Consider the following 13,232-nt stretch of genomic DNA (forward strand, 5'->3'; position numbering starts at 1 on the left):
ACTACCATCCGCAGAATATGTTACCAGCCAAACTACAGACGTCTCACTGCAAGGTGCATACCACAAGTTATCCTAAAAAAGGATGGTCAGGTTACAGCTAAGAAGTACCCAAAAAGCCTACAGAGGTGTGGAAAAGGGTGTTGTGGACAGATTAATATTACCATGGATCAGAGTGATTGGTAGAGGAAAGTTTGGAGAAAAAAGGATCCGACAAAGATTTACAGCATACCACCTCATCTGTGAAACATGGTGCAGGGGTGTTAGGTTTGGGCATGGATAGCTGCCACTACAACTTGCCAACTTGTCTTAAATGATGATTGTAACTGCTGACAGCAGCAGCAGAATGTATTCTGAAGTATACAGAAACATCTTGCCTGCTCGAGTGCAAGCAAATAGCTCCAAATTCATTGGATGGCGCTAGATCATACAGTACAACAATGGCCCAAAACATACTGCCATAACAACTAGTGAGTTTTTAAGAGCCAAAAAGTGGAAGGTTCTTGACTGGCCAAGTCAAATGTCAGATTTAAATACAACTGAACATGCATTTAATTTCCTGATGATAAGATTTTAGGCAAAAAGACCTCAAAACAAACAACAACTGAAGATGTCTGCAGTACAGGCCTGGCAGATTATCACCAGAGAAGATACCCAGCGTCTGGTGGGGTCAATGGGTCACAGACTTCAGGCTGTTATTGCATGCAAAGGATTGTCTACCAAATACCAAACATGAGTGCTTAATATGGACATTAGATCAATCTGTCCTATTATTTTTGGGTACCCTGAAAGATGCATAAAAAGTGGTGTAATTTCTGAATGGTGAAACCAATTTGTACATGAATACCAAATAAAAGCTGAGAATCTCTACTTTAACCTCATAGTAATTGTTTGATTTAAACTATGCTTGGAATGTAGAGCCAAAATAAGAAAAAATGCTTCACTGTCCCATTACCTACCTGGGGCACTGTAGATATACCAACAACAATCCACAAAATGTAAGATGTATCAATGCTGTATCTAGTGTTATTAGAGGTTGTGGCCATGCGTGCCATGCCTAGATACTGTGTCTTCAGAGACCGCAGCGATATGTTTCCTGAGAGTGGCAAGGGGCTCTTGACTGTTTTAGCATGGGACTGATTGAACTCGAAAATGTGGGATAGTCTTGCCGTTTACTCATGCTAATTCATAACTACCTGCACGTAGGGTTGGGCGGTATACATTTTTTCACACCTTTATCTGTACATACTGTACCTACCTGTTTATACTGTTCATACGGCATTCCATATTTATATTTATTCTGCTATCTACCTTAATGTTACTGTTAATACATATATACTGCTAGACTGCATTACCTATACAGCTCCTATGCTGCTACACTGTTCATACTGCAACCTATTTATTCTGCTTATAATGCTACTGCTTACTCATATACTGCTACACTGCACTACTTATACTATACTGCACTACTTACTGCTCATATATTGCACTACCTGTATATACTGTTCATTGCACTTTCTGCTATTTTGCACTTCTGGTTAGACGCTTACTGCATTTCGTTGTCTCTGTACTTGTACTCTGCACAATGACAATAAAGTTGAATCTAATCTAATCTAATCTAATCTATACCGTCCTCAAATTGTATGCTGCGAAAAATTAAAAAATAATGTTGCAGGGGGCTGGTGGGAGACGTCTTTGCTCCATATATTTAATCTACATTGAAAAACTGAATTATTTATGTGGTGACAGCTATATCGTATGTCATTTAGCCTAAACAATAATTTAAACTTTACATTCCGATCACAGCTTGACAAACTGAACTAAACAGTCAGATAGCATAATATGATAGCTTAATAAGAAACATCACATGCTGCATTTGTAATAATATCACTCATATTATGTCCTATAGGCTATCGGTTATCATTTGTCTATAAAATGTTGATTTAGTTACCGTTAGTTACCGTTATGAGATTATGCTCTGGGAGTCCTAATTTCGCTTCCTTCTTTTTGAGCCCTCTCTTTTGGGGCCAGCTATGAGAGAAGGTGGCGGTAATGGGACTGCAGTCTCCGAGGGCCCACTCTGTCAGTTGCCTCTAGTCTAGTCTAGGCATTTTGACTGTAGTTTCCAGTCGGGTATGACAAAGTGGACGGTTAACAACTGGTATGGTGTCATGTTAACTGACGACCACATATCCGTTGTCAGCGAATAGCTGTCTGAACCCGACATTAGCACTTGATAGAGACAGATATCCCATCCGTGCAGCTGTTAATGGGTGTTATAGTTTGAGGTGCGAGTGTAGATTGGTTCCGATTAGTTTTCCCATCTCTGGCTATCATCTTTTTCAAGCAAATCTTGCAAATAACCTTGTCCAAATCTGAAAGCTCTCCTTCATCGTCGGGTCGAACCCGAAATGCTGCCATATAGCAGCAGAGGCATTTGTTTTAGGGAATAAGTCATTCGCGCTAGTCCTCTTTTTTTTTCACCTTCTCTAACCTTTGGTGGAAGAGGTCACGTGCAATATCCCAAAAGTGACACTCCTGAAAGTTAAATATTGTAATTCTTTCTCTGACCACTCTGGCAGTGGCGCTGTTACACATTGTGAATTGACAAACAGCACTTAATTTAGCAGTTTGATAGATAATGGAGCAGTTATTTTATGACGGTATTGAAAAGCACACCGTGGGTAATGGGGATACCGTATACCACCCAACCCTACTTGCAAGCGCGTCCAATTTAAGAAGATTTGGTATTTATCATCATTGATAAATCATACAAATCTTTTTTTATAAATGTGTGCATTATTTAAGAATTAATTGATGAATAAGGCCCAACGTTTGTGATTGACCCAACAAGGAGCTGACCTTGTAAATCTTAAATCTTGTACTGTAAAATGGTTAGACTTTTCACAGATAATAAGGGCCTTGCATCAATGTGCTCTATTTGCCAAATGTATGGACACAAAATAATATGCATTATGAAAGATAGGTTACAGGAGCCAAAATGACACTTTCAGTTTGGACATAATTATCTGATTTGCCAGCGATTTTATTTATTAAAGGTGGCATTTCAAAAGTTTCATGAACCATTTTAGGGCTTATATCAATGTATCACAGGGAAAAGGCAGAAGTTTATAAAAACACCACCTGCCACCTTTTTGCTTCCATCCTCATATAAGAACTGGATTTTTAAGCCTCTCAAAAAAGTGTTTTTCTTTCTGACTATATAACACAGCTTTACTTTTTTGTTCGTAGTTTACTCTCCAGATATTTTGCTGGAGGAGGACATTCCTCAAGTTAACACCCCTGTAGAAATGTGTGCTCGGGGAATACTCAATATTGTATAGGGGCTTTCAAAACTGCTCTCACCCAGTCTGTGAGCACACGTCAACATGCTGTCAAGTCCAGTCTAGTCTCTATTCCCCAGACCAGGTCCCTACACAAAGGCACCAAAGGGTACTGTTACAGGGCAAGCACAAAAAGGAGCCTGGCAGCAGTGGGACCTGTCTCTCCTTAATTAGAATTGAATGTAGAGGCCATGAAGACTCCCCCTCTTTGGTAGTATGGTGGGCCTGTGGTTTAGATTTTTTCATTTATGAAAAAGGGAGGGCTTTCTGTTATGCTAACAGAACAAGGTGTTGACTTATTAGGTGAAAGAAGTGTATGAAAATGATGTGTGCAAGGAATCTATTGTATGCAGTGTGGTTGGGAGCAGAGCCCTTTTTTATTTTTTATTTTGCTCATCCATGCACAGACATAGTATACCATTTTTTTTTCAATTGAAAACTATTTATAGGCTTTGTTGCTGTATCAGGTTATAATATAACACAGCACTCTTTAACACACACGTTACCTTTTGTGTTGTCCTCCTAGGGTTAGAAAGAAGCAGTCAACATGAAGACAGTGGCTAAGGGTTTGGAGAAGTCTATAATGAACCCGTTGCACCAAGAGGGGAACTGGAACAGAAGGATACTGTTGCTGATGTACGTTGCCTTGGAGCTTATCGCTGTCCACTCCTCCACAGTCCTGGGCACCCTGGAGCTGCAGCTGGATGAGGAACAGCCAGTGGGCACCATTGTGGGTGACATCAGCGCAGGACTGCCCCCTGGCATCACTGCATCCCTCTACTTCATCTCAGACCATGAGGGCACAGGTGTGGGCAGTGATCTGGACATCGATGAGAGCACAGGCATTATCAAAACAGCCAAAGTTCTGGACAGGGAGTTGAGGGACCACTATAACTTCATTGCTGTCACCATGACAGGTGTGACAGTGGAGGTGACCATCATTGTGAATGACATAAACGACCATGCCCCAATCTTCCCAAAAAAGAGGGCCACATTCAAAATCCCTGAACAGACGGTTGTGGGCACTAGGTTTCCCTTGGAGCCAGCCCTGGATACTGATAAAGACCAGCTGACCACTCAGGGTTACCTTATCAAAGATGGTAATGTAGGTCAGGCTTTCCTTCTGGAGACCAGGAGGGGCACCAATGAAGTGCTCTACTTGGACCTGGTGGTCAATGCCATTCTGGACAGAGAAAAAATATCGTCCTATACTTTATCTCTGGAGGTATTTGACGGAGGCTCCCCTAAGAGGACTGGGCAGATGATATTAGATGTAACTGTGCAGGATATCAATGACAATGCTCCTGTCTTCAACCAGAGCCGCTACCATGCTATCATATCAGAGAACCTGCAGCCAGGCAGCAACATCCTACAGGTGTTTGCCTCTGATGCTGATGAGGGAGAGAATGGTCTGGTGCTATATGAGATCAACAGGAGGCAGAGTGACCCGGACCACTGCTTTGTGATCGACTCTCGCACTGGCATCATCACGCTCAACAAGCCCCTGGACTTTGAGATGAGGAGAGTGCACGAGCTGGTGGTCCAGGCACGAGACAATGCCACCCAACCAGAGATCACCAACACCTTTGTCACCATGCATGTGAGGGACTATAATGATAACCAGCCCACTATGACCATCATCTTCCTCAGTGAGGATGGTTCCCCCCATATTTCCGAGGGGGCCCAGCCTGGCCAGTATGTGGCCAGGATCTCTGTTACTGATCCAGACTATGGTGAGTACTCCAATGTCAACGTGTCTTTGGAAGGCGGTGATGGTATGTTTGCCTTGACAACCAAGGACAACATCATCTATCTGATTTGCGTGGACCACATTCTGGACCGTGAGCAGAGGGACACCTATGAGCTCAGGGTCATGGCCACTGACTCAGGCACCCCCCCTCTCAGGGCAGAGTCCTCCTTTACCCTCCAGGTGACTGACGTTAATGATAACCCTCCGATGTTCGACCAGCCGGTCTACAGACAGGTCATCCCAGAGGTTGTGTTCCCTGGGAGCTTTGTGTTGCAGGTCACAGCCAGAGACAAAGACCAGGGGCCCAATGGGGACATCCGATACAGCATCCTGCAGGACCACGGGACTCACTCAAACTGGTTCAGTATAGACGCAGTGACTGGCATCATCACCACTCTGTCCCAGCTGGATTATGAGACTGACCCAAAGCCTAGTGTGACTGTGGTGGCCACAGATGGGGGCAGACCACCCCTGTCTTCCACAGCTGTGGTCTACGTCATATTGCAGGATATAAACGACAATGAGCCTGTTTTTGGAAGCAATTTCTACAATGTATCCATCGAGGAGAACACAGCTGCAGGAACATGCTTTCTGGAGGTAGGACACTGTCATTCTTTTGATCTGTTAAATGGCTAGTCACTCAAGAAAGCCATATCAACTTTTTCAAAAGTAGAATACTTTTTTTTTCTAGCCATATCAACTTTTTCAAAAGTAGAATAAATTGAATTTGAATTACCCTCAAGTGTCAAGAATGGTCTGAAATCCCCACTGAGAAAAGCATTACATAGATGTTTGATTACGCCATATTTTCTACCATTAAGAGTCATGTTAATGGTGTAATGCTTAATTTATTGGATAGACCATTGAAAGTGAAGAGTTTACCTGTAGTATTAAGGAATGGAGGATCTGCTCTCCTTCACCTTTTAAAAGTTGCCAAGGTAACAAAGACAGTGCAGAGCCCTCTGTCAGCTCAGATACAAAGGGAGTTTTCACATTATTCCCAAGCAGGCAGCATTTTTAGGGCTTTGATTAAAGAAAGAGATGTCACTTCTCTTAACAAAAGGCACTTTAATTGGAATACTTGAATGTAAGAAAAGAAAACGACGAGCCATATTAGACAAAAACAAGCAAGCCATTGACAAACAACAGGCCACCAAAACCATGGGGCAGCCCGCAATTATATTTCATTAAGATGTAGCCTATTGTTTTCTTAGGTTGTTGATTGGACTGTTATAAAAATGAGGTGGCTTGTTTTCATTTTCTGCTTTTAATCAGTCAGTTTCCAGACTTAAAAGTGCTGCTGTAATCAGATGGCCCAACAGGAGCTTTGCAGAGAAAGAATTGTTTCTAGAGACCAGTATTTCACATAGTTACAGGTTCATTCAATTCCTATTTCATGAGCATCTGTGGCAGGGGGGGGGGGGGGGGGGGTCAGGCCTTACCACGCTCTTGGACTGAGTGGAGGAACAGAATATGAGAGTAGTTGTCTAGGTCTGGGGAGGTCCCCCAATTATAAATCACAGAGAACCAAGGATGAGAGTACTTTAAATGTTATTTGATAATCTTTTCTGTTATGTGTTGTTGGGAAGACAGTTGCTGCTCCATGCTGCGAAGAGTCCCTTTCTTGGAACACTTGGGGTTTAAAGCTAGAGATGAGACTACTTACTACCCCTCCCTTATTCCCTTACTTCACAACAGAAACCACCACTACCTGCCTTTAGACTGCATAGCCCTCAGGGTATGATGTGCTTGATCAGCAGAGTCGTGGGCTTCCAGCATGAAGCTGTTCTTCAAAGCCAGCCGCTCTCTGGCCTGTCTTGGGCCTGTTTGGCTGCTGAAGGCGTGTTCTTGGCGTGCCATGTGAGAGCAGACTGCTCTTGCTCACAGTGCCAGCTCCACATCCCAACGTCTCAGCAGGACATCTGACGAGTGCCTTTTCCTCTCTGCATAAGAAATTCCCACTGCCCCTTTTTTCCACACACAGTACTGTCCAAATCCTATTACAATAGGGGTATTATGATCATCAATCCAAACTTTTGAAGTGGGTAGGGTTTCTTTTCCCTCCAAGTTTCTTGCACAGCAGTTCATGATTACTCTAATGCAGTCTGGTACCACATTTTCTCTACATGTGAGATTTTGTCACATGCCCTCTGCGTCAATTGCTTCGTGGAGGAGAAGTTATTATTAGGTGTTTTGAAAAAAATACATGAATTAAAATAATAGTTTTCTATCCCAATTAGAGTGACAGGCCTTAAAACTATTAGCAGCAATGAATCTTGTAATGCAATATAGAAGATATATAAAAAAGAAAATAGGGATAATCTGGGAGAAATAAAATAGGATATGACATGAAAAAATAACATTTTACCAACCAAAAGCTGCATTTTGTGCTGTGCTTTATGAGGCAACTTAAATTCCATTTGATTTTCAGCATCTCCTTATGTTTACCTGCTGCTTTAAACTGTGTCCCCCATAAGGTAATTGGTGATAGAATGACATATAATGCCTATACCTAGGTCTCTCATATGTAATTTGTCCTCTTGGACTCCATTATGGAACATTACCATAACATTATTAGGCTTTCCCATCCATACAGCCATTCACATAGTGCAAGAAAGACCACATGCATCCACTCATGGGGTGACCTGTTGTGGCTATATAAAAGAGCTTCAGAACTGTTAGAGCTGGAGAATGGGAAGTACACTGCCACTGTATTCCCCAACAGTGGGAGGACAGTTCATACTGTGACCAACTGCCTATTCACACTGCTCTCCAATAGGAGCCTTGGCTGTGGGAGCTCCAACGAGGACTTAATTGAAGTAAAAAAAAAAGAAGAGGTTGTTTGGTTAGTTGTTCTTAGTGTGCCAAAGAGAGACAGCTGCAGCATTGGTACTTTTGGTCAAGATTCTGTTTCCTTATGAATTCAATAGTGAAAGGCCAGAGTTGAGGGAGTTTGTTAGCCCTGAGGGTCTTGATTACATCATGGATCCAGACCAGTCTTTTTTGTCTGAATCAAATTACACTGAATACTATCGGTTGTTAGTTGATGCATAATTGTATGCATTTTTCATCTTTCATTATCATGATAATGTTCATTAGTGTGTCTGTTTCATTGTTTTGTCAGAATCATGTATTGGTAAATAAGGAGCACTTCACTAGCACACTACAGTTCTGTTGGTCCGGTGTGTCTCAGTATGGGGGTAAGAATCGCCCCTCTGTCTGTTCTTGGGGGGTTGGTCTTGCTCCAGTGGAAAGGCAAGAGGAGGTCCCCAGGCAGCTGAGGGGGAAATGAGCTCCAATGAGCCCTGGCATGTGGGGCGGAGGTGACATAGGTGGGGGGGCTTCCTTGTCTGTCTGGCGGGCTGCCTCCCTCCAAACTCTTATCTGATCTCACTTCAGTCCTCATTAGTCGCGTGTGAGGATAGACTAGACCCCATGGTTTAGCCCACCGCCCCCGGGTTTGGGACAGAATAGACTGCCTGTCATCACCAGGGCCCCCTTAGCAACATGACAAGAGCACTGATTACTGCAAGAGAAAATATAACATTTGGGCATTTTGTCTCTTGGAGCTGAACGTCAAACTTCTGCATTTATCAGTTCTTTTGCAAAAACCTTTTCTGTCTGAGCCGTGAGTCCTTGAAAAGACATCACTAATATCGCATAGCATTTTTCATCCTTTAGCTTTGATTGATGTAGCATGATAGACAAAGCTCCCAGTGATTTTTTTGTCAGAAAACGTAATACATCACAAGGCTTCATAACACGCAGTATATTTCCAATGAGTATTTTTGTTCAGGATGATTTGGAACGCCACACATTTCACAGCAACTGTAGCTATGCAAACTGACAAGAGAAGAGTGTCTCAATGAAGTGGAGCTCTGCTGCATTTCTCCATGCCTGCCAATATAAAAGCAGCTATGGAAAATAAGAAAAAGTAACTAATAACTACCCATGAGAATGTGAGTGAATGAGGGCGAGCAAGTGTCTTTTTAATTATTTTTTTAAAAAATGTTTTCAGGCCATTTCTGCTTTATTGGGATAGAGATAGTAGAGACGAGGGATAGAGAGAGGAGGGATGACATGCAGGATATGTCAATGGCTGGAATCGAACCAGGGACCTTGCGATGATATGGTATGCGCCTTAGTGTGCTATGCCACTGAGCGCCCCAATTTCTCACCATTTCAACAATTACTCTGTAGCAACCACCTTCACCAGGTTCATACAGACAGGTGCTGTTAACATGTCTGCTTGTCCCTGAATACCATTGGTCTGGTGGAAAACTAATTCACTACTTAAATGGTGTGAGGTAATATTTTTCCCTAATCCACACAAAAGACTAATCTTGTCACTGATTGTCTTGGCGAACATCTGGAGGGTTGTTGGGGTGTTGCATACAGGGAGGAAGTGTCCTGGAGTGTCCTGAAACACAAGAGTGGCCCTTTCTAAGTCTACCCCAAATACAACACCCCCTTCAGGACTCCAGAATGCGATCATTTGACTTTGCTGTGCGATAAAATAATATGATGGTTGCATCAGGTGTGAGCTGCAAAATCTATCTGAGAGTTTTCATTAGCCTACATAATGTTTTATAACACAACATGTTTGATATTCATTAAGCCCTGTCATTGTCATATTGTTTTAAACAACCTTATAGCCTATTATTGATGACATGAAAATTATACATTCAGCTGTTTACTAGGCGTCAGCGCCTCTCCCTAGACAAATCACGTTTAGAATCACCACGATTACAAAACTATTCCCCGGTAGTTTTCTCATCCTGCTGAAGGGAAAGCCATAGGCCTACATCAAAACAAGGAAAACTACAGGACGACCAAACTCGAGCTACAAGTTAGGCTATCTGCCTCAAAGTGCGCACAGTGTCAAAGCTCATCTGTCCAATCTTTGAACGCAGAGGAACTAAAATGATTAGGCCTACATTATGATACCAAATAGATATTTTAAAACTGTGATGATATGGAATAAAGTGGTGCCATTCACAAGCAGCTGCCAGAGTGGCAGGTGATCACTGCGAGATTTACCCTGCACAAGGAAATTGTAGGCCTACCTGAATTTAGCGCTGTGCAGGTGTTAATTTTGGACCCAGCAAGTTGTGTGGAATTACAATGATATTGTATCTTGCATGCACATTATGTTTACAGAGCCGAGGCTGTCACCAAAGCAGCACAAAATGTCCAGTAAGAAAACATATTTAGCTTTTCTCTCAGGAGATCTGCGGTGCCTTATAATTTGTATACACTCTTTAATTTTGTTTGTGGATAGTTGTTTAGAGCCTAATTTAACATTTTCTCTCCATTCGATATCCATATGATTTGTCTTGGCCTTTAATATCAGAGTTATGCATGTTACCTGGAAGTGCCTTCTCCTGCATGTGATTGCGATGTTATGATCAAAGAATGTTTTTTTATGTTTATCAAAGAATAGGCGATGTAGCATGTACTGTAATGCGTTTCTGTATACATTGGTAAATAGTAAGACCACTGTAATGACAAGAGGAATGTTTAGCACACACATAGTACAAGTTGTCTCTGAATGCAATGGCAAGTTCATTCCTAAGATAATTAGCCTACTCACGCTTTTCCATTGCGTGAATACAAGTCAGCGCGACCAAATCATGTGCTGTTGCCACCAAATGAAAAGGTTAGTGGCACCATTGCCACCAGGGGAAAAGCTTAGTCTGGAGCCCTGCCATTTCACCTACCTACTGTAGTCCTCCTCCCCAATGAGTGCAGACAGGGTAGGTGCAAAACACACAAACTTTATTTGTGCAGGGAAATTGAAAAAGGAATTGAATCTCTTACTCTTGTTTCACACTGAAAATAGAGCTTAACTATGCAATATATAACCATAAGTGTTTTGGTGTGTTGTACTGTATTACGTTTACAGTATGCTGGTCTGCCTAAAGTGAACAGGCAGACTTTGGGTTTTCTCTGTCACTCTTCAACGTTAAACTTGTTGCCTGCCTTAATTTAATCAATGTCATAATGAGGGAGGTCTCTGCCATTAAAGGGTCAGCTTTGTTTAGAATATCTGTTTGGATGGATAAATGCATTGTCAAGTCATTTGGTATTCACAGTAATTCTTTATTGGTATCTTGATTTTTTTTTAATCTACATATTGTATGTAATTCAATGGAGGCTTTCACAGAGGGCTTTCAAGTGTGAACTGATGGCTGGATCATGACCATAGTGGCAGGCAAAGACAGTATGGGTCATTAGGCAAAACGCACAGTACCATCTGGCGTTTCTTAAGCTCATATCAATTGCTTTGTCTCAGTTTCACATCTGATTTGATTCAGTAGTAAACGTCTTGTGTTTCCTGTATTACAAACTTATGCTTCGCAGCTTTTTACTCCTCCAGAAACCCACAGTTTCTGTTTTCAATGTCACAGTCACACTTCTTAAGCATGGACAAAAGGCAAGAGTTTCCCAGCTGGGTTTAACTCCAGCCTACATAGTATGGAATCAGGTATTTTGACATCCACCCAAACTCTATAGCAGCCGCAAATAGATTGCACCAGACGCCCAGGAAAACAACCATGTAAAATCCATTGAATGTGTGGCTTTGAAAAAGACACCTGGACATTCAATCACATTCCTAGCCCTGTCACTTGTCACTTTTCTCTAAAGGAGAGTGTCAAAATCCAGTTAAAGTACTGCTTGTGTGTGATTATCACCAAGATATGAACATTTACTTTTTGGAGACCAGTGAAATTAGCAGTTTTAGGCTGGTATTTTTATACATGAACCATGTAATCTTTTTCTGTAGAGGGCCGGTGACAAACTAAATGTTCACTTGTCTGTTTTAATACCAGACTGTTCTGTGTCTCCCTGCAAGACTGGATTTGTCTGATGCAAGCTGACTCTCTGTGGCTCAGTGGTTTATCACAATATTTACAGGGAATGGCAAAATTGCAGGAAACCTGATGTACTACTTAATGTGTTCGCAAATGTAATACTTCCTCGAGCACTTACTCCGGTACTGAGCAAGGGCATTGAAGCGAACATAAACACTGATGTACATCTGGACAGAGTGTGGGTGTTCAGGTCATAGTTTCTCCACCAGAGACAGTTGAGTGCGTTTTATTGTGCTCAGACATCTATCATCATCATCCATCGTTTGAATCAACTGCCTCTGTCCAACTTTACAGGAACAGGAAAAGGTTGTGTTGAAATGTTTAATGTTCTATGGTTGTGAAAAGGAGCTGTGGATGGTAGGCTATATCATTCATCAGTGGCTTACTCAGACTATGTGTGTGTGTAAAACAATGCCACATTGAGAGGGGTGGAAGAGCCAATGTACATTTTGTGGTTTTAGATTTGTATGTGTTTTGTGCAAAAGTGTATGCTTTGATGAAATATCGTCCTCAGAACACACCTAAACCAGCCCCTGAAATGAGTGACACTTATTCTATTTTCAGCTGGCACAAAGTCCAAAAACAGGCATATTGGCAATTTGTGTTGGCAGTAACTGGTTAAATTACCACAGTGTTGAAGCAATGTCTCGCCTGCACTCAGGTGCGTAGAATAGCGGCAATAGAGGTGTGCTCATGCTGGCCTTGAAAATAGCACTAATATTTCAGACACCCCCCTCCCCCTGCACCTCCGCCAGCACCCCTCACCAAAACAGTTTTTTACACTTATTTTTTTACACTTTTTTACACTTATCTCTCTCTCTCTTCCTCCCCCCCCACACACACACTCACATTCATAATGTGTGTGTTGAGTGGCCAGGGTTGGTGTTGTTTTGCATTGGTAGTCATGTGTTCATGGGCCTTTACAATGACTGTTTAAGGGTCACAGTTGGACATAGTAAAGCCATGCTGAGCAGAGTTTGAGGCCAAATCTTCTGAGGGACAAGGATCTGCTGGAGTGGAGAGGTTTCCTGCTCACATCTGGAGGGGAAGGAAGATGGGCTTATACAGCTCTCTCACGGGATGGGGATTTTCATTAGACATACAGTCCGTCTGCCAGACTGTCTGCTGCAGGTGAGGCTGACCTCTTAGCGTTGCTGCCAAGATTCTATTGAAGGGTGTGGTGTGAGCACTTTGAAAGCATAGATATGGGTAAAGAAAGACAGAAAGAAAACAGACAGAGGGACAGTCAGCCTCTGGCAGCTGGGA

General features: G+C 42.3%; 1 protein-coding gene across 1 annotated transcript in view; it reads left to right on the plus strand.

Moving 5' to 3' along the window:
- Nucleotides 1-3,888: 3,888 nt before the first annotated feature.
- dchs1a (dachsous cadherin-related 1a) overlaps nt 3,889-13,232 on the plus strand; it is a gene marked incomplete at both ends in the record, with an annotated part of 86,503 nt that continues 77,159 nt past the window's right edge. The window contains one exon of the mRNA XM_083694488.1: nt 3,889-5,688. Within this exon, the coding sequence (XP_083550614.1) occupies nt 3,889-5,688 (1,800 nt within the window). The remainder of the gene's footprint in view (nt 5,689-13,232) is intronic.

This window comes from Argentina silus (assembly GCF_951799395.1).
Source record: "Argentina silus genome assembly, chromosome: X".
NCBI lineage: Eukaryota > Metazoa > Chordata > Actinopteri > Argentiniformes > Argentinidae > Argentina > Argentina silus.